The sequence below is a fragment of the Alosa pseudoharengus genome, unplaced genomic scaffold (assembly GCF_046254945.1).
Source record: "Alosa pseudoharengus isolate Yale_2024_CS ecotype anadromous, Long Island Sound unplaced genomic scaffold, YU_APseudo_1.1 YU_APseudo_1.1_scf_23, whole genome shotgun sequence".
Lineage (NCBI taxonomy): Eukaryota > Metazoa > Chordata > Actinopteri > Clupeiformes > Clupeidae > Alosa > Alosa pseudoharengus.
This window is the reverse complement of record NW_027468685.1, coordinates 19,770,344-19,792,718: the sequence shown is the minus strand read 5'-3', so window position 1 is coordinate 19,792,718 and position 22,375 is coordinate 19,770,344. Positions and strand designations below refer to the sequence as shown.

The window sequence follows — 22,375 nt, the reverse complement described above, 5'->3', positions numbered from 1 at the left end:
CATCTTGATAAACTTCCACTTGGCCATTATTTAGATTCACTGGCAAATTCATAAGAACACCATCCACCTGAAAATGAAACCATGAATAAACATGGAAATTGAATAATAAAGAAGAGACAACAGCAATACACTTTTTGCAACATGCTATTTTGTAGCATGTCTTTTTCTACAGTATGTCTTGCAATTTGCCTTACAATTGAATTTCTTGTAGCATTCGAAAACAACCAAAGTAACTTTCCACCTTACCATGACTACTCCAATTTGGTTTTTCCTCAGTACCAATGTTTGCCCATAAACCTCCACAGCAACAGCTTTGGCAGCAGTAAGCTCTGTATTCTGCCACTTCTCATTCTCTACCACCACTGTAAAGGGATGGAGGTGTGTGCCCTCAATGTGGGTGGCCTTGGCAGCAGTGTATGTGCAATTGCCTTGGAAAGAGTAGAGGTGGTTGTCGAATGTTTTATAATGGGGGTCTCCTGAGATGGTGCAAATGCCGTTAGATGAGGCATAGCAGCCTCTGATCCCCTTCACCACTTTGCACTGTTGTCCGTCTGAACACCCCTCTGATTGGCAAACCAATTGACCATTACTGGGCTCACAGGTACAGAATTTCTGGCAGTTGTCTGTCCAGAAGGACTTTCCAGGTTTCACATAACTTCCTGTCTTTTCATAGAGGCATCCACACTGGGACTGGGGGATACATTCGTTGCCCCTGAGCACAAAGCCGTCATCGCACATACAACCCTCAACACATCGCCCACCACACTCTGATGGAGCCCTTGGGTTGTCACATGTGGCTGGGCAGGCACTACCACAATGCTCATAGTGGCTGTTCTTAGGGCATTGGGGATCATCTGATATGGTAAAGAGCAGAACAACATCCCCATTAGTTTGCCGTCATGAAACAAGCTACAAGGATTTTCTATAAACCGAAGCCATGTGGGTGTAGCAGTACAGTTTTACTTCAAATGTCCTTCAAATGTCCTTCAAGACAGGAGTTGTAATTAGTTTTGCAGACATACTTTTGCGCAAGCTTACTGGAAGAAATTCTAAAACAGGAAATTGATAGTATGCTTAAACATATTTAATGTCCTCTTATGTTCTCTTTAACATATACCATTTTCATGGAAGATCATTCATCAGTAAGATGTCGTTCATTTACTGATATAATGCTTTTTTATTTTCACTTGTAGCTTATATTATTACTTACGGCAACCAACCAATCCTCTCCAGTTGAGGACCTTGACTCCAGCTCTTTGGCAGGCGTCAGTGTACACATGCAGGGTGTCACAGAGGAATTTCTTCATGCTCTTTCCCATGCACACATCATACTGGCAGTAGTTGTTGTAGACGTTCCTTGGGATGACGGCACTGCACCCACTCAGTGGCCCGTTCATCACCTGTGTCATGAGACTGCAGAAGACCTTCCCAGTCACGTGCTCGAGGAAGGAGCCATGCTCGCACTGCTCGCACTGGTTGTCACACTCATCCCGACAGGTGGCATCGTCGGCCACTCCTGGCACTCTCCAGCCCTTGCCCAGTGCCGCAGTGCTGCCTGCGGGGCTGCCATTGGGCAGAAGCATGTCATCGCTATCTTTGCTGTTGAAGTTTCCGCAGAGGCCACAGGTCATGCCTTTGAAGCTATCGGGCACCATGACCACCAGGTACTGCTGCCAGTCATACTGCACCGATAGGCCGAAGTCGGTCTTCAGCAGGACAGACATGCCACTGGGAAGCACGGCCACTCTATCATCAAGGTACATTGGGAGGTTCCACAGGTTATCGTTGAGCTGAAATAAACCAATAAAAAAGACATGGCCATTTTAGATTTTTTCTAAACCAAAAACAAACTTTATTTATATAAAGCAACAAACATTGTAATTGTCTGAATTTAGTGAAGAGTTTACATAAAAAGTTACATAAAGCAGAGTAATCATGATCACAAAAAATGTTCCACTTACTCTCACTATTCCATATTCTGTCCGGTAAATAGTGAAGGTGTAGTCATAGACTTTGACAACAACCTTTTCTACATCAGGGATCTCTGACTTTGGGTGGTTCTCATTTTTGACCTCCACTTCAAAGAAAGGAATGTTACCGCTGTCACTGCATTTACTGGAAGCCATGACATAGGTGCAGTTGCCCATGAAGTTGTAATAGTGGTTGTCAAAGGTGCGGTAGTGGGGGTTGCCCATGATCCAGCAGATGCCCATATTGCTGTAGATGTTCTCTTGGAGCCAAGTCAGCTGCTTCTGCTCTCCCTCAGCAGCACAGACCCCTGGGAGAAAGAAACACAACTGTGAGACCCAGATAATGCTTAAGGAAAAAGTAAAACAAAAATAAGTTAATATTTTGAAACACAAACATAGGTGATTATGTATGAGGAGCCGATATATGATAATTCACCGTGGTCTATTTGAACTGTTCTAGCCCAGTTTAATATCAGGTTTGTGATTTTTTTAGAGCATTAAAAAATATACTGTGTTAGGTAGTTGCAGCTCAGAGGGGAGACTTTCACCTGACAAATGTAAGTTTTATATTTGTCATTCTTGACCAGATTTAAAAGTGTGAAATGTGAAAGATGTATAAACCACAGACCAATGGGCAATGCTTTTACATAGGATGTGTAGGATTCTGTAGTGGAAGCCTTACCACAAAACAGCAAAATTGCCAGGCATGATAGTTTCCTCATCATCATCATGGCTGTTGAAAGCAAATCTAATAAAGTAAAATCTCTAGTAAGAAAGTTGTCACACAATTTACAATGCTAAACATCATTACTGGAATTACATGATTATTTTTCACAAACTTAAGTGAAATAATTATGTGTGTGTGTGTGTGTACTGTATATATATATATATATATATATATATATATATATATATATACTTTCCATGGTGTGTATTTGCCCCTTACCTGAGTGATAGTCCCAGAGGCTCAACAGCTTGTTGGTGCCTTGGTGCGCCAGGCTTATATCCTCTGGGAGAGATGCTGTGGTGGCCAATCAGCAGTAATTTGTCAACTTGGCGGTGGGGCACATACGCATGTCTCCTGAGGGCATGTTTACAGATCTAATATTGATATTGGTAGGGCACTGGCATGCATGGGCATCCTGGGTCTTATCTTGTACATGCCAAGAGGATGACGCTGCCGTGATTTCTGGTGTTCCAATCGGTGCGACTCAGTAATTGATATATCAAAGGCATATACAGCGGGGAAAATAAGTTTTGAACACGTCAACATTTTTTTCAGTAAGTGTACTTTCAATGAGGCTATTTGCATGAAATTTTCACCAGACATTAGTATTAACGTTAACACTTTACTTGACGGGTGAGTTCATAACACATTCATAGCAGCTGTCATAAACTGCACATAAAGCATTCATGACTTGAGACATGAGACATGACTCAACATTCATACCAAACCTTTCATGAATGTGGAAGACAGAACGACAAGAACTTGTCAAAATAAAAGTCCAACAATTACAAAAGTAAACTAGCCTACATTCAGCTGACCCGTATTTGTGTAACCTGGATACCATTAATTCATTTAATCTCTCCAGCCTTTGTAAATATTTCATGAATATCTTATGAAGTCTTCATCGAATGTCACTTTACTATACAAGTTGTGATGTATTCGTAATCACTGAGTTTAACACTGGGAGGTAAACTAGCCTACTAGCCGTACAGCTGCTATGAATGTGTTATGAACTCACCCGTCAAGTAAAGTGTTACCAAAAATCCAAACATTAGAGTCCATAGGTAGAGTTATGTGTAATAAAGTGGAATGACAGGGAAAAAGTATTGTTTACACTTTACTTGACAGTATTGACATAAGAGTGACATGACACTATCATGAATGTGTCATAAACAAGTCATAAACGTTTATGACATAACACTTCTGTTATTAAGTGACATTCGGTTTTTGTCATAACAAATTAGGGTTAGGGTTAGGGTTCATGTGTTATGACAGTGTCATATGTTCATGACAGTGTCATGTCACTCTTATGTCAATAGTTAACTTCCAAAACTGTTCATTCGGGTTGAAGTCAGGGCCTTGATTTCCTTTCTCTGAAATAAATTGAGAGTTTCCTTTGCTGAATGGTTTGGATCATTGTCCTGCTGTAAGGTCTAGCCATGTCTCATCCTCATCATCCTGGTGGATTTAAAGATTCTCCTGGAACAAAATGACTCCATTCATCATTCCTTCAACTGTCTTGGGCTACTCTTCTGACTATTCTTCTGACTTCCTGGTCAAAAATCTTGCAAGGAGATCCTGTGCATGGCCAGTTGATGATGCAGTGATGTTCCTTCCACTTGCAGATAATAGCTCCAATACTGCTTGCTGGATGATTCTGAAGTTTTGAAGTGCATCTGTAACCAGTTCCATTGATATGTTTTGCAACAATAAGGTTGCAAAGGTCTTGGGAGAGCTCTTTGCTTTTACCAATCACAAAATGTTTCTTGTGTGACACCTTGGTGACAAAAAACCTTTTTATAGCCCACCAGTATGTACTAACCCAGCTTATATCAATTTGCACAGATAGGAGGGATAATTTCTCTAACTACTTATAGATTCCAGTTTGTTCCTTGCCATTCCTTGCCTTTGTGTACTGCTTTTTGTTAGCGTGTTCATTGCTTTTTCCCTCTGCCATTCCACTTTTTTACTCATAACTCTACTTTTAGACATTAATGTTTGGATTTTCATATATGTGTGGATTACCTAAGTTAATACCAATGTCCGGTGAAAATTTCATGTGAATAGCCTCATTGGAAGTATACTTATTTTCCCCGCTGTATGCATTTAGTAAAATGAAAAAAAAAAAAAAAAATTATCTTAGTATTTTGTGGGTACTATCAACAGCAAAACCCATATATCTCTGTGTCAGATCAGATGGCAGAACTGAATGGACCAGGGGCCTCTTGTGCAGTCACTCATTCACAGACTACCTCCTTCAAAGTGTAGGTCTAAAATGAGGATCCCTGTGAAATGGATCTTGAGGAGCATGACAAAGAGTGACTCATGCCCATGTTTCCATGACAATAACCAGAATGTTACAGTGCCGCAGTGCTATCTAAAAGAGGGCACTTCATGACTTTGTTTCCTTCCATCACCATTGTAAGGGGATCTATCACATGTTTTCCACTGGACAGGCATCCATTAGGATGTAGGGGGGCAATTCCATGGAAAATTGACTTTTTGTCACATCCATAACGCCAGTGAAATGCCTTGGCATTTGTATGATGTGAATGATAACATTAATTTTTTGTGCATTTTTTCTCATGTACATTCTTCAGCCAAAAATAGCAAATGCTCAAATTTCATGTAATTATTCACATCATACAATACCATCACATTTTATTGGCGTTATGGATGTTACAAAAAACGTAATTTTCCATGGAATTGCCCAGGGACACTCTTTACTTCACTGCATCACATTTTATCCATTACAGGAGCACCCAGGGCCGGAGTGGGGCCACTTTTCAGCCCGGGAGTTTCAGGCAAGACCGGCCCACGTTTTCCATAGTGGTGGAAATTGAATAAATGAAGCAACATTTCAGCTCTACTATCCTGTAGTTTTTATTAGTACCATGGTTCAACAAATGTGTAAAGGTTATATTAATTCACTTCAACTGAGAAGTTAACAAAAATATTCCACTATTCCACAAGTTAACAAAAACAGAAAGAAAGACAGAAAGAAAGAAAGCCTTTGAAATGTAGCCTATCCCACGTTTCCACAAAGACGCATATTGAACTAATGTTTAGGCTACATGTTTTTTGCATGGGTAGGCTATATTGTTGTTTGGTGATTTACTACACCCTCTTTTAAGCAAACAAGGCATATAGGTTCATCATGTAGCATACATATTTGGCTCTTTCTTACATTAAATTAATTTAATTTATCCTCTCTACTTGTCCCTGTAGTCATGGCCTCCTTATCACTAATTTTGGGCTCATCATTTTCAGTGGTCGACTGCTGATCTGCTGCTCAGAGGCTACAATTTTTACCGCATAGGCCTACACAGATCAAACTTCAGTTTTGTTATTAATATTTGCATACTGCAAAGTCTATGAATCGGATACAAAAGGCTAATATTTTAAGAAATGTAATATGTTGCTTGCAAATAGCTTGACAACGTTACAAACGTCCAATATTAGCCCAATAACTGCTAATAATCATTGCCTATAGCTATCTCTCTTTACCTTTTGTCTGTAGGCCTAATCTAGAAGCTTGGCACATTTAGCAGCATCTACCTGGCCGTTTCAGTCCCTCCTGGCCTCTTTCTACCATCCCTGACGCTTATGGCTACTGTACTGTATAGGGCCGGCCCGGCTATCCGTATCTGAGAAAACTTTTTTGGAAAAGACGGGCTAAATGGACCCAACCAACTCTTTTTGGGAGGGGAGAACTCCCTCACACGGTAGGCTACAACCCATGCAGAGGCAACGGTGCCATGCACAGAATGAGGAACGTGTAGCCTACTTTAAGAGAAGTTAGACTAACGTGACAAATGTCAATATTTTTTTCCTCGACCGGCCCAAAAGTGAAGCGGCCCACCGGGAATTCTCCCGATTCTCCCGATTACCCACCCCGGGCCTTGGAGCACCTATGTTGGCACTTCTTTATGTTTTCTCACATGTAGTGCAATGTATGGAAGGGTACACTTAGGGAACGTCAAGTATAGACCATTTTAAGGGGAACCTTAAACCCAGGAAGAATTCAGACAAGCATAATTTTAAGCAACAAGAAGCCATATTAAAACAAAAGAGCTTCTCAGTTTCCCAGAATTTGGTGGACATGGGAAGAGCTGCCTTATTGTCAGAATAGTGTTTAGTAGCCTAATATTTCTTTTGCCTAAAATCGTTTGCATTGCAATGACTATAATTCAGCATCATAAACACATGATTCATTGTTGGGTTTTTAATAAGCAACTAGATTTTTTTAAGAATGCTTAAGTGAAGCCATGAGAATTCAAAACAAAAATTAATTTTCACCAATCATCACAAACAACTGAACTCAGTTAGTCTTAATCTTTTGAGGGGCAGTATATTTACTAATATTGGCGGGTATTAAAGCTAGGAAATAGCGTGACAGGAAACAAGCCAACTCCAATCTGACTTTCCTAAAAAACAGCAAATCATTTTCTACCAACCACTAGTGCACTATGTAACACAGTGTTTATTAAAAGGTTCCCTGTGATTCCAAGCCCTTTTATATGATAAGCTGGCTATTGATAAGAGCAACATGCCGAATGAAAGCTGCCAACTGGAATCATAGAAAGCTAGTGTCCACTAGAGTGGCTCTCTCACATAGCCAGACACCACCCTTAATATCAACACAACCACAACAGCTCTGTCTGAAGAAATCAACTTGTAAAGCATTTATTATAAGGACATGACAGAGAGCAGTGCTAATGCAACCGGGTTGACACCAAACAATAACTAATAGGAAAGTGAGATGACAGAAATGACGCTGAGACATTGTGTATTGTTCTCTTGAGGGCTACCCCATGTAATTCTGCACATAATGATGCTGAAAGATTACATGTCCGTTGGACTGTGCAGGCAGCTACAACAAGACACCATAAACACCAAATGTAATGCAACAACAACTTGTAAATGTAAAATCTTATTTTTATGTCACAGAAATGACCACCAGGACATTTGAATTCCTCCTTGTGAATACATGGACTATTACAGCACCCTCCACATGTATTGGCACCCCTGGTAAAGATGAGTAAAAGGGTATTTTGTCTTAGTTTAGGTCAAAAAAGCCTAAACTAGCTTAACCCTTTATGAATGTATTTATAATGCTTTATGAAAACTGGGTTCATAGGAAGTATTACAATGTTTTTTTTTATCATTATTATTCTTTTTACTCATCTTTACCAAGAGTGCCAATGAATGTGGAGGGCGCTGTATATTTAACATTTTCCAGTAATTTCATGCAGGAAAGGCTGTTGTACTTTACCATGCATTTTATAGTCACAGTAATGTCACTATAACACTTTACTTGTATTAGAGCACCACTGGGCTTGTTCCTTACACTGAGCAGGCTAGGTTAGAACATCATGAAGTGCCACAAAGCCGGCTCCAAAGGGAGGCTGTTTTCACCAGCTGTTTGCACCAGATCATGCTGTGCTGTGCTGAGTAGGTCGCTGTGACCTCTGAAAAAACATGTTCACAGGAAAGTCATCTGGGTGCACATTATTTCCTCTTCTTTCAGCATGACACAAATTCATGTCATCTTTTTGGCTATTCAGTGGTAACATCTACCTTTGGAAGAAGCCCTGTCTTTGATCCATTCCGTCAGTCTTTTCACTTGAAAAATGCTATTTAAGAAATTAGGCTGTCGGAATGACAAAACAGAAAGTGTCTATGAGTAATTCAATTTGCAAATTCAATTAAATCGTAAAATTATAGCTAAAACTAATCTGGTTTGTTTGTAATAATCATAACTGCCTGCATTAGTTTGCCGGCAACATACTATTTTCACTTGTCTTGTCCTTGACCAGTGAAGCTTACAGGCCCGCCCGCTCCCACTCAACGACGCAAATTATTTGTGGACATTTCAGAACATTCTGGAAGTGTACGGAGATAAGGATAAAGTTGTTGTTATTGGAAACGATTCTTAGAAGAAACACAATCTGGTATGTCTCCCAGCCAAAAAAAGCACATGAAGAAGCAATGAGTCAGTTTGACAGCAATCTGTGTTTTTTAACCACACAAATAATATTGGTGTGAAGGGGTGTAACACAGGTTTGTGAACCACCATAAAATAATGCTTTGAAATATCACAATACATACATACACATACCTAAAAACAAACAAATTAAATATAAACACTTAATAGACCTATATGTTCTCAGCAGAAGATGGTATTTCAATGTTTTTTCTATGGGTCATTCCCATTTTGCCAGTATAATAGTTAAATAAATACAATAAATCGACACATTGCATCTGCTCTCAAATCTCCTTAGTGATGTATCTTCTAGCTAGTATTGCCTTGATCCACCTCTACACTGGAATTATTAAATCACTCTATTGAACCGAAACATTTCTTTCACCCCCACACACCAAGTTCAGCCATTAGGGAGTTAGATTGTACGTACTGCCACATGCAGTGGGAGACCATTTGTATTGTGGTCTTGTTTTTTATTTGAGTAATCCTGTTTTGACTGAGTCAGTTGGAAAATGTCAGCTGTTTTTTCCCCTTTTCTGATATCTTTTGGTGCACCGCACTGGCGCAAATTATTTGTGGACATTTCAGAACATTCTGGAAGTGTACAGAGATAAGGATAAAGTTGTTGTTACTGAAAACGATTCTTAGATGAAACACAATCTGGTATGTCTCCCAGCCAAAAAAAGCACATGAAGAAGCAATGAGTCAGTTTGACAGCAATCTGTGTTTTTTAACCACACAAATAATATTGGTGTGAAGGGGTGTAACACAGGTTTGTGAACCACCATAAAATAATGATTTGAAGTATCACAATAGGTCTACAAAATTCACTTTACACATACCTAAAAACAAACAAATTAAATATAAACACTTAATAGACCTATATGTTCTCAGCAGAAGATGGTATTTCAATGTTTTTTCTATGGGTTATTCCCATTTTGCCAGTATAATAGTTAAATAAATACAATAAATCGACACATTGCATCTACTCTCAAATCTCCTTAGTGATGTATCTTCTAGCTAGTATTGCCTTGATCCACCTGTACACTGGAATTATTAAATCACTCTATTCAACCGAAACATTTCTTTCACCCCCACACACCAAGTTCAGCCATTAGGGAGTTAGATTGTACGTACTGCCACATGCAGTGGGAGACCATTTGTATTGTGGTCTTGTTTTTTATTTGAGTAATCCTGTTTTGACTGAGTCAGTTGGAAAATGTCAGCTGTTTTTCCCCTTTTCCGATATCTTTTGGTGCACCGCACTGGCGTACCCCCACACACTCCCACAGCTTGTGTCCCATCACCCCTGAGATTTAAAAAGAGCGTCCCAGCCTGCAGCCATCAGACAAAAAAATCAAACCAGAGCTCCAGGTTCATTGCATTTGCAGCTTTACACTTGTGCGGTGGATGTGTTGAAGGATAAGGCAAGAGAGTACAAGAGTGGTAGAGAGACAAAACATCTGTGCAAATATGTTTACCCTCGGTGTGATGGTGATGTTGACTTTAGTGGAGATAAGAGGTAAGCATGGTGTTGTCTACTGCATTTACAATGCTGATATCACTTCAGACTGCTGAACCTAAATTGTAAAGTAATACTCAATTCTTATTCATTCAGATTATTTAGTGTTTTATGTTGATATGTGACGTTTTTAGTATTTGAAATCTAACAGTATCTGGTCTGCTCCAGCTATTTCATATAAAAAACTACATGAGTTTCTCTCCATGTCTGGCTCTCTTGCAGGCTCTGTTGGTCACATTTCGGAGCCTGATGTCTCCTTTCCCCCAGCCAGGCCCTCTCTGGCCAACCTGCAGGCTCTCTGCACACAGGGGAGCGGTCGCCCCCGCTTCACAAGCAGTGTCTTCGCGAAGTCGGTACCGGGCCACCAACGTCGTCGTGGCTCCGCAGTGAACCGTGTGGAGGCCTGGTACAGCAGGTGCTGTGCACCGGGGCAAGCCCAAGAGCAGGCATTGTGCTGTGCCACGCAGGCGGTGAGCAGTCTCTCTCTCTCTCTCTTTCAAATTCAAATTCAAATTCAAAGGAGCTTTATTAGCATGACTGTTTGGATACAGTGTTGCCAAAGCCAGTGTTACAGATAACACAGTAGAATAAAAAAAGAAAGAAAATAGACATACAGCAATGCGGGTATAACATGTGAACATAAAATAAATAATAGCATTTGAGTGTGTGTGTGTGTGTGTGTGTTTGTGCGTGTGTCGGTCTGTGTACACATATATACATGTACACACATACAGTACATGTATATAACAAATAAGTTGTGTTTCTTTCTCTTTCTCTGTGTGTGTGTGAGAGCATGAAAGAGAGAGAGAGAGACGGAGAGAGGCAGGGAGACGGCTAATGGTTGTTTGAATATGCACATGGTTGTGTAACATGTGTATGTTGGGGCAGCCGTGGCCTACTGGTTAGCGCTTCGGACTTGTAACCAGAGGGTTGCCGGTTCGAACACGGACACGGCTGAAATGCCCTTGAGCAAGGCACCCAACACCTCACTGCTCCCCGCGCGCCGCTGGTGATGCAGGCAGCTCACTGCGCCGGGATTAGTGTGTGCTTCACCTCACTGTGTGTACACTGTGTGCTGAGTGTGTTCACGGATTGGGATAAATGCAGAGACCAAATCCCTCACGGGATCAAAAGAGTGTATATATACTTATACTTACTTATGTATGTGTGTGTGTGTCTGTGTGTTTGTGGGATGAAAAAGGGCATATTTGTGTATGTGGATGCTTGTAAGACAGTCCATGTTTATATATGTGTGTCCTCACCAAAATGGGTATAGTTGTTCATCCAAATATAACTTGTATACTTGCCATTGAAGCTGAACTTTTCCATATGGAACAGAGAGTATGAGCACAAGGAAATACAACAATGTATTTGCCTGATCCTCTATCTCAGTCCCCAATTAGATTTGAATTCGAAACAAAACAAAAAATGATGATTAATTAGACCAGCAAAACTTGTACTTTACCTATATTACCTGTAGCTCTACATTTGATCAATGTCTACAATATTATTGGGTTATGAAAGGAAACAAAAATAATGAAGGATAGAGAAATTATTGCATGTGAAATGTTACAATTATGTTGCAATTATGTTATTTGTTATAATGTTACCAATTGTAAAAGTTATGCAATTATGTTTTTTGTAATAATGTTACAAATTGTAAAAGTTGTGTCTCATTTGTGCACAGTGGGAGTATGCACTCAACGTGTTCTGCGATGAGGAGTATGGGGTGAAGGACCTGCCCCATAAGTGCTGTGAGCAGTGGGAAGAGAGCAGACTGACCTGTTTCCAGAGGGAGGCCCCCAACCCTGCTTACCTGCCCACACCTGGCTACACAGCCCCCAGCATTGCAGTGAACTTCAGATTCACCTGGGACCCCAGTACCTGCTAGGGGTGAGAGTGTTCCCAGTGGCAGCTTTACAAATAGGTAAAGTTACAATTCACAGTAATTTTAATTTCATATATTCCATTGAACTTGTTACACTGTACCTTAGCCTCACCTTAGCTGTCATGAGCCTATGGTGGTGGTTTTACATTCCTGGATCTATGGGGGAGTTGATCAGCGAGCACCATTATGACTTTGCGTGACATCTTAATCTATCTTTTCATATCATGATCCATGGTATGGATAAGACCTGAGAAATATCACAATTGCAGATTAGATGGGAGAAATATAATGCTGAACCTGATAGACTTTGTGTGTCAGAATGGCAAGTTTAATTTGCTGTTAAGTTGTGATAAGTGGACACATGTTTTTACACTTTCACCTGGATCAGATTGTACAATCGAGTAGACCATTAGATTTGAGACTAATGTAAGATCATAACTAAATTTGAGGAAGTAATTAACCCTTTCAAACCTCCCTACATGTAGAATATTAAACCCAAACACCTGTTAGGGTTTGTTTCTTATGTGACTCTGAAACTGTCATTTCTGTTCCACAGGAGTCGAGAAAGCAGAACCTTATCTTGGGCTGGGTCCATCTATAAGAAAAATTATAATCCAAATTATAATCAAGAATCTCTACTTATTCATACTTCCAATAAATAATATACCTGATTATGTATTGCCATTTATACTTCCACATTTTTAAATAGGTTGAATGATTTTGAGAGAAATTCCTCCATCTCTATCAAGCTGTAAACCTATTTCAGTAATAATCGTGGCATTATCATCCATTCTAAATAAATATCTACAGTAAATCAATGTGTTGAATAGTGCTGAATTTGGAGGATTACCTGTTTTCTTTTTAAACTAATTACCCTTTCATTTTCTGACTTCTGCACAGACACACATGCAAATATTTTCAAATAATTATCTATATGTAGTGCATTATACATTGCGTGGGAAAAAGCAGGACCATCTCTGCACTCAATGAGATAACAAGGACAATAATAAAGCCATTATGAGCCTCCTCTGCACACCACAAATAGCTCAGTGAATCATATCAGTGCAATTTGTGTTGAGTTCTTTTTGTTTTGCACCAGTATAAATGTCTCATATACACAAGATCATGTACATTAACCTTTGTTTGCAGACCATGCAGACTATTATGCTCTGTAACACCCACAAACATTGAATTCCCGTAAAATGCAATAACTTCAACTAAATATAATATAATAACTACACAATAACTTAAATCTGCAATTGTGAGACATAATAATCATATGTAAAGAAGAAACATAATGGGTGCTTATGCAGCTTTGCTGCTTGGCCACTAATGGATATTAAGTGAGGGTAGAAACACAGTGGGGGTCTTCAAAGCTTTACTGTTTGGCTCCTAATTAATTAATCTAAGGGAAGGGATTATATAGTCCAAATTTGTTTAGAGGACATAAGCTACTCTTACAACTGATAAAATAGATCAAATTTCACTAAATTAAAGATTTATTTTTGTGAAGTTAATGTAGCCTAATGGCTTTTTTTGCCTTCCCAGAAACAACATCCTACAAATGTAATAATTGTTGTGTCTACATGTAGGTGAAAAGTAAAAATGTGTTATTACTATTGTGGTTTATGACATTTTGGGAAGTTATTACATTTGTGGGTGTTGCACTGCTTTTCTTTAATCTTATACGGTATTACTCTGAACATTACTATACTGATGCACAGATGCTGGATGGCATTTATATACAAAAACTTTAGGAACCCAATGCACTTTTATACAGGTTCATGGTATACTGTAGGCTAGAGGGCTATTTTGAAATGCATCAATGTCACAGCATGGGAACTTGAGAACGGGACACAGATGCAGGACTATATTCATAACGGTAATTTTTAAACTAGTGGAATGTTTAGATCTGTAATAGAAAACTAGACAGCTATGCTGCTCAGTTACTTCTCCCATTTCAATTGTCAATTCTTAAAATGCTGTGTGATGCTTTAAACTCACCAGTCTGATAGACAACTTATACAATGTTCTTAACAATTGGTATCAGCCAAACTAAATAAACCAACTGCATGTTTCCATACAGATTTCCTTGACTACTGTAATAGGTCTATTAATAACCAGATTAAAAACAGTATCAGAATATGTTTAATATTAATATATATTTCATAGCAAGACTAATTGCACTAAACAAAGAAAACATTAAAATGATATCCGGTGGAACATTGTTCAACTATTTGACTAACTAAACCAACTGCACGTTTTCATACACATTTCCTTGACTAATAGGTCTATTAACCAGATAAAGATCAGTATCAGAATGCATCTAATATTAATAGATATTTCATAGTAAGACTAATTGTACTAAAACAGAACATTAAAATGGTATTCGGTGGAAGTGTATTAAACGATTCGATTTTCCCAGTAGCGTGTTCCTCCCGTCCCACACGACTACACACTCCCTATGTGTGGCATCACTGGTACACAGCTCGGGCTGAGCCTCATGGATGCGGACTCGGCATGTGTGGGAAAAGCAGGAGCATGCATGACAAATCCTCATCCAAGTCTCCTGACGAGAGGAAGTGTGGAGGTGTCTGCGGTTATCTATGTGACACACACAATATGTCATCAGCTTGTGGAAAACTACTTGTGATTTTCCACTGACCCATGCTGCATATTGAGTCTCTAATTGACTGTGTGTGTGAGTTGTGAGCTTCTTTTATTGACATGTATATATAACATTGACTAAACTAGTCACTAAACTTCTTTTATTAACATATAACATTGACTAAACTAATTCCATTAGATTTCCGGAAATGCATATACACGTATGAAATGGCTGTCTGTGAGTGTGTTGTAAACTCAGAAAGTTCAGAAAGCACTACGGTATATGTAATCAATATATATCAATATCAATAGTGCTTTCTGATCTTTCTGAGTTTACAACACACTCAGAGACAGCCATTTCATACATCTGCATTTTCCAGAAATCTAATGGAATTAGTTTAGTCAATGTTGGCTTCCCCAGATTCAACATTCAGTGGTCCCAAAACAACCTACAGTTCTTATGCCAACACTGCAGCTGTTTGGTTAAATCACATTTGTCTCACCTCAAGAATGAAATCCGCACTCCCACACGTCAACATAAAACAGTGGTTTTCACTGTGGCCCACTGGTGGTCAATGATGGTATTGCAGATTATACAATACTGCCCTTGCATCCAATAATGTTTCACGGTAGGAATATTTTTTTCTTTTGCTTCACAACCCCTGATGTTACCTTTCAGTTCAATTCAGAACAGCATTTTCAATTGAAAACCCCAGACATGACAGAACATTAAAGAAAACACACACAAGATTTTCTTTTAATATGACGACTTTATGACCATTTTTCAATACCAGTGTGGACTACACCCCTGTGCATGCTATTGGTTTCCTCTGTGACTAAGTGGATTTTTTTTACAAACAATATAAACATAAAATACTAAATGGGAATAAGACAAGTGGACAACACTGTATAGAATGAAACTTTAAAATGAACTGTGGTTTCACTTCGTTGAACACCTCAACACTTGAACTCATGCATTCCGACTCATACCAACATTGCCCTGAATGCTCACATCATACCCCTACATTGTTGGTCAACATTTTGCAGGTGTAATATTCTAAGATGGTGTCATATAAAGTGCTAACACAACAGCCTTAACACACTGCTTTGGGAATTTGGGGAGGAGAGGACTAAGAAAACATAGCAGTGCCCATTATGCAAACACATACTCATTGCCCTTTTCCATTATCACATAATATTAAATAAGGCACACATTTACACATACAGAAATGTTTGGCTAGTAGTTATTACACAGAATCTTTATGTACACTATTTGTTCACAAAATATATAGCAATGGTACAGTTATGACTAGGGGTGTAACACAGGCAAAACTTCTAGCGTGTTGCTGTACTGGGCTGTGTTGCTGTTTCAGTCCACCAGGGGGTACTGTGGTACCTCTACAAGAGCAGAGTGTAGGGAACTTCAGCCAACTGTGCACATAACCATGAGATACAATAGCTTGGGGAGGGGGTGGTTTCTTACCCAGGTCGTCATGAGCTGTGCTCTACTGCTATCTGCACAGACCAAATTCAAAGGAAAACCTCCCTCTCTCTTTCTCAAGCTTTCTCTGTGTACTACTGCAAACTGACTGAAGCTGGGCCTGCACTGACAAAGCACCATGGTGAAGACCCACTCTGTCCAGCTGGCATTACCATCCCAACTGTTCTGGTTAGATTACAGTTATTAACTGTTAGGAGCCTCTCTTGAAGGCATGTGACTGCAGGATTGAGAGGTTGTGGATGTGTGTTGGTCATCAGTTGCTGGGTTATTGCTGAATACCATCGAAAGAGTCTATCTGTGGCTGGACGGGCATTTCTGAGGGTCTTCCTTCCTCCATGACAGCATAAAGGGCAGGCCGAGTCCACTTGTTCAACGCTTACACAGCTGCTTTGTAGAATTAATGCACGTGGACTGATGTCGTTGTACTTCTCACACATTCAGTATACTCTTGTCTTTACACATATGCAGTATGCAGTGTGTAACAAAGTTGCACAAGGAACCGTGACAGTGGCTGTGTACTGATTCCGAATGTGGTCTCGTCTGCTGCTTAGCATTAGACAAAAGCCCAAGAGGACGCAAAGGTTGTGGTTTTACATTCCAGGGCCTCTTGGGAAAGACGACCGATGAGCGCAACGTCCGACTTAGCACAGCGCCTTGATCTGTGTGTGACCTTTCCGTCCCTGATCCTGATCCTCGGTGTGGACTGTGATAACCAATACCAATATGGTACAAAAAAAAAACATTCATTTTCTTGCAGGTTAAGCACTGACAGGGGCTTGAATCTCCTTCATAGCGCAGAGACATCTTGGTCGTTGGCCAAGCTGCCATAAGGGAGAGATGCTTTGGAGTGTCTCTCTTCCCTCTGCCAAGCATGACTCGGAGTCCCAGAGGATCAGTCAGTGTGAGGATTGCACTGGAGCGAGAGTCAACCGTTCGTTTCTGTACAGCTCCGTGGTGTGCATCCTTGGACAGAAAGGGGGGAGAGGAGAGGACGCTAGGTTGGTCCTTGAGGAGGGGGGAGTGGGGGGCGGTCAGTAGTTGAACTTGCCCTGCTGGCCGAGGGGCGAGGAGGCGGGTAGCAGGAGGGGTTTGGGCGGCAGTTGGGGCTTGAGCGAGGCCGTGCGCCTCACCATGGCGGCGCGGTGCATGTGAGGCGGCTCGCTGTAGCTGTGCTGCCGTGTCAGGCAGGTACCGCCGCCTCCGCCACCTGCGCCGGGGATGAGCGGCCGGCTCGCCTCCCCAATCTCGTAGCCGCCGCCTGAACCCGAGCTGACCCGCACTAGCCGCTGCTGCGCTGCCGGCCACTGGCTCATGCTGCTGCGCTGGCGGGGGATGGCGCCCCCGGCTCCCGCACTGCTGCCCATACGGATCAGGGACTGGCGTTGCGACGGCTGCCGGGACACTGACCGCTCCGGCACGGGCTGCAGCTGCTGGAGCTGCTGCTGCTGCTGCTGCTGGTGGTGCGAATGCTGCTGCTGAAGCTGCGGGTGCGAGGGGTGCGCGCCGGACGACAGCGACTCCGGAGGCACGTCCAGCCGCCGCGTCAGCCCGTCGCGGGGCAGCGTGGACGAGCTGTAGTACGACGCCGTCTCCGTCTCGGGGATCTGCGCGTGGTGCAGCGAGAAGCCCGGGCTGGACGCGCCGGGCAGGAGGGCGGAGGTGAGCACGGCGATGCCGCCGCCCGCACCGCTGGCGTTGGCCTCGTGGATGTGCTTCAGGAGCTCGTCCAGCGTGGACACGTCCACCACCGACTGCGGCCCCAGCGAGTAGGGCTGGGCCGGTGACGGGGCGGCCGTGGCTCCTGCCATGGCGGCGCGCTCGTCGTTGGAGATCTTCCGCTCCTCAGGCAGGTGCAGGGACAGTCCGGGGCCCTGGCCGTTGGGCAGGCTGTGCGAAAAGGGGTACACCTGCTGGGTCAGCCCTGAGCAGGGTCTGGACGACATGCTGCTGCTGCCACCGCCGCTGCCACCGCCCAGGGACGCTACGTTGGGCTCCTTGGCGTTGTTGCAGTTCTGATTACGCTCCCACTGGTTCCGGAAGGCCTTCATGCTCTTGATGGGCAGCTCGGGAGTCGTGTCTGGGGTGGGCAGCCCCGACAGGTCCTCCCCCTGGTGCAGGCTCAGGTCCCGGCTCTCGGCCCCCGGGGTACCGTGGCTAACGGGGGTGCAGTGCTCCTTGCCGTTGGGGATGTAGGAGTTGTAGACCTTAGGCGAGGAGATGTCCATCTTGCTGTCCATCTTGCCGGGCTGGGTGTCCAGCAGGCCGTTGAGCTTGGCCAGGCTCCGCAGGGAGAGAGCGTGGGGCAGGGGTGTCTCGGGTTCCTTGTCCAGCTGCTGGCCGTGGCGGTGGGCGCTGTGGCTGCAGTAGCAGGAGACCACAAAGGCCGAGAGGAAGGCGCCGAGCACGAAGGCCACCAGGACGCACGCGATCAGGAGGGTGTAGTGGACACTGTGGCTGGCCTTATCCATCTCCGGGGCTCCCTTGACACCTGTGGACAGAGAGAATGAACATTTGGAGAAGGAAAAAAAAGAAGGGAAATGTTCAATGTGTGGGGTCATAAAGTTTGACAATGTCTAATAGAAAGCCTAGAATTTCAGTGTGTAGGCAAATGACAAGAGCACTCAAAGTGTCCTTTCACCAATTTAGCATCTAGATTTGTGCTACACTTTTATGGGTTATATTTTACAGCTAAAATTAACCAGGCAATTTCTCTGGTATTCACAGCAGAGTTTAAAGTGTAACAGCCCACACCACAGAGCCTTTATATTTGATAACATGAAGCTCAATGCACTGGCAAATGTTCTCTGTGAAGCTTGGTGGAAAATAAACAGATCAGAAATTTGGATCTGGATATTCATGAAAGCTGTGTGGCTGCAGGGGCAACTGTTGCTTATTTTGGTATAAAAACATCAAGACAAAGCAACAGAGGAGGCTTAGCAGATTGATCACACACATACACACACTCACACACACACATACATACACCATACACACACAGACGTATCCTGACACAGACACATACACACACATGCACACACGCACACCGAGACCCACATGTGCGCACACACACACGCTTTTACACCCACTTAAACATGCACAAACATTATGTCCCACTGCTGCACTCTGCCTTGTGAACCAAATAACATTTTTCGTCTCGCTTTCATCTCATTGTTTCTCTTTGTGGTGTAAAAATAGACAAAGGCGAAACAGAGCAGAGATAGTAATTAGACTCAAAAAAGATGTGATTTTTTTTCCCTTCTCTTTTCTCGCCTTCGCTCGCTCTCTCTCTCTCTCTGTCTCTCTCTCTCTCTCTCTCTCTGTCTCCTTCTCTCTCTCTGTCTCCCTCTCTCTCTCTCTCTTTGTCTCCGTCTCGTTTCTCAAGCTGCTCGCTGTTGAGCGGGACCCTCCTGTGTGGGTCTAATAGGCACTTTTATGTAGGTCATGAAGTTTCTGCAGACAGTTGGTCTCGGTGGACTTGAGTGCCACTAATGGGACCAAAGCGCCCTGGCGCAGTGGGCCAGCCTATCAGTGCCACCTCCTGCAGGAACCGGTGCACTGCCAGAGCTGTGTGGCCTCAGATAACACAACACAAGACCAGCAAAGATGCTTGAATAGATTCCACATGCCAATTACTTTAGGTACCCACAAGAGCTTTTTTTGTATTTTTAGAAATATAATATGGCAGATGTTAAAAGCAAAAATCAAACTTTTAGGAATATTCTTCATCAAATAATATACCTGAACTACAACAGTGCCACTACAACACAACTAAAGATGTGAGAAGGCCACAGGAATATGTTTACGCTCCTTTCAACATGCGGCTGTTTTTACATTCAACAGACCCTCTGCTAAAGGTCTTAAGGTTACCTTTGTGATGGACCACCAAACACAGCTGACCTTCTCCTGGCTGTCTGGAAATGTCGGGCAAGAGCCCCTCACCTGTGGAGGCTTTCTCCTTAGGTGTAACAACAGCTCCCCACAGTTATATGAATAGTCGAGTGCATTTGTATGCCTTTTGTTTAGTTCTGTTTTGTCTTACTGTCACAGGCAAACATGACTGGCTTTAGGTATGCTTTGGTATGCTTATACTTGGCTACATTTGTTTACATCTCCTTCTGATTCTTTTCAGATCCACTTAAATCACAGCAACATTTTCATATGTCCATTTTCATAGCTATTAAGCAGCCAAAACACATGCAGAATAATTCATTCACATCTAGCGAATTAAGGTAAATGGATGATAACTGTATGATCATTAAAAAATAGTAAGATATGTCTTCCAGCCCATAGTCACAGCCACTACATAAATTCACAAAGGGATATGATAATCTATTTGTGTTCTGTAATGGTGTTGACCGAATTGAGCAAAATGCTGTCACTCATCCTTGGAGAGGAGGATTACCAATGACCTTTAGAGCGCTCACATCACATCAGCCATTTTTTGAGCCAGCGACACATCCGAAAAGGCTTTATGGAATGTGCTTTCATATTGACCCACACTGCTTGATGGTCGCTCCAAAAAGAGCATCTGTTCAATCAGCACACCCAATGTTACACAACTATTTGACCCGTCATTTTGTTGACCTCAACAGCTTTTTGGCTAAATGGCTCTCACATTTTTTTTGTGACTCACACATTTTTTTGTCACCTAGAATTTTTGAGGCACTCATGAATAATAATAGTGTCTCACCGCTTCAAACCAACAGAGTGATGTTTGAAAAAATGACAGGCTGAATCACGAAGATCGCTTAGCACAAGTTCCATGTAGGTTAAAAGCAGAGTTCTGCTAGGGCAGGTCAATATGAAAATTGGCTTAGTGCTGATCGAGTGTCGATAGAAAAGCACTGATAACACTGCATGCCATCATGGGAATGACTGATATAAGCAAACAAAAATCAAACAATAAAAAAAAAAACTGGCTGTCATGCAGACCTCAACTGAACATACAGTAGAGATTACTGTTGTAATGTTTGTAGAGGCCGCAATAAGACGTTTAATTGTAATTGCAATTGACTTTCGATAAGAAACTGTGCCAACCAGAGGAATAAAAGTGAACAGGTCCATTTTTCAGTGGCTTGTATGCATATTCCCAGGTTGAACACATACACAGACACACACACGCATAAGGCAAACACCACACACACACACACACACACACACACACACACTGTCTGTTTCATGCTTGACCCCTTATTTAAGATAAGCTCCATCAGTAACAAAAAGCTTCCTCTGTTCAAGTAAAGGACCTTTCCTTACAGGTTGACGTCCAACACGTCTGTCTGTGGATTCCCCACAGACACACACACACATATATCTTGTTGTTTGGTTCTTGAGTGCCAATCAATGGACCATTTGCTACAAGGGGAGGAAACATTGATTAATTGACACGGTTCTCCCATAATGCAATTCACCGGTGGGAAAAGTAAGTGGAATCCCTGATGTGGGGGAGTGAGGGCCACGCATGTGCACAGAGCTAGCATGCAACATGAGTGGAACACTTCCATTTACTTGTCTGACAGTTGTGGCTTATTGATAGAGCCCGACCCAGCTGTTGCATGACCCACGGTGCGCGGTATGGAGGGTGATAAACGACAGTTGTCTAACGGAAAATATGTTAAGCTGTTGTAAATGTAATTTAGAGGGTGATCTCAGCAAGGTAGCCTACCCGTTGCATGCAAATGAAGACCATTAAAGGCAATTTCAGTGACTCTGACTTCTATAATTGGATGCCACCACCGGTGACGATAATTCAGTGAAGTGTCTAAAGTACTTTTTAATGAGTTGAAACACTCAGTTATATGGAGTGCAGCCCCGCCTCCTTTTTTTGAACCCATAAAGAGCAGTTTCACAACATCCTTCGTCGCCAGGTAAGCCTAAAATTGCAGCTCATTATGCTTATTTACAGGGGTCTCTCCTCCGCCATGTGTTTTACATTTAGAACAAAAACTTTTTTTCCCACTATTGTGCTTTTCAATAAAGCTTAGCATGGGGGCAAATATTCTCAAATCAAAACATGTTATGGCACGTATCTATTGGCTCTTATGCTGTAGTTCAATTGCAAGAATGCGGCCAGGTCTGAATGCGGAAACAGAACAACATTAGGAATGTAACACACTGTGGAGAAGGTCTACAGATATTCCTAAAGCTCTTTACCGGAAAAAGCAATCAAAGTCC

The 22,375-nt window shown here is 42.1% G+C and overlaps 2 protein-coding genes across 3 annotated transcripts in view; one reads left to right on the top strand and one right to left on the bottom strand.

Annotated features, from left to right (window-relative positions):
* Nucleotides 1-10,052: 10,052 nt before the first annotated feature.
* Nucleotides 10,053-13,110, top strand: ecm1a (extracellular matrix protein 1a). Of its 2 annotated transcripts, none has more exons than XM_076300979.1 (4): nt 10,053-10,205; nt 10,428-10,675; nt 11,893-12,098; nt 12,650-13,110. In XM_076300979.1, the coding sequence occupies exons 1-3, from the start codon at nt 10,157-10,159 to the stop codon at nt 12,094-12,096; spliced, it is 501 nt and encodes a 166-aa protein (XP_076157094.1). In that variant the 5' UTR covers nt 10,053-10,156; the 3' UTR covers nt 12,097-12,098; nt 12,650-13,110. The 2 variants fall into 2 exon arrangements, with proteins under 2 accessions (XP_076157094.1, XP_076157093.1); XM_076300978.1 differs by having other exon boundaries at nt 11,893-12,132.
* A 2,336-nt stretch (nt 13,111-15,446) lies between these two features.
* The window catches only part of LOC143140828 (semaphorin-6D-like), an 85,630-nt gene continuing 78,701 nt past the window's right edge, over nt 15,447-22,375 (bottom strand). The window contains exon 20 of the mRNA XM_076301946.1: nt 15,447-18,689. Coding sequence (XP_076158061.1) covers nt 17,233-18,689 — 1,457 coding nt within the window. The 3' untranslated portion in view covers nt 15,447-17,232. The remainder of the gene's footprint in view (nt 18,690-22,375) is intronic.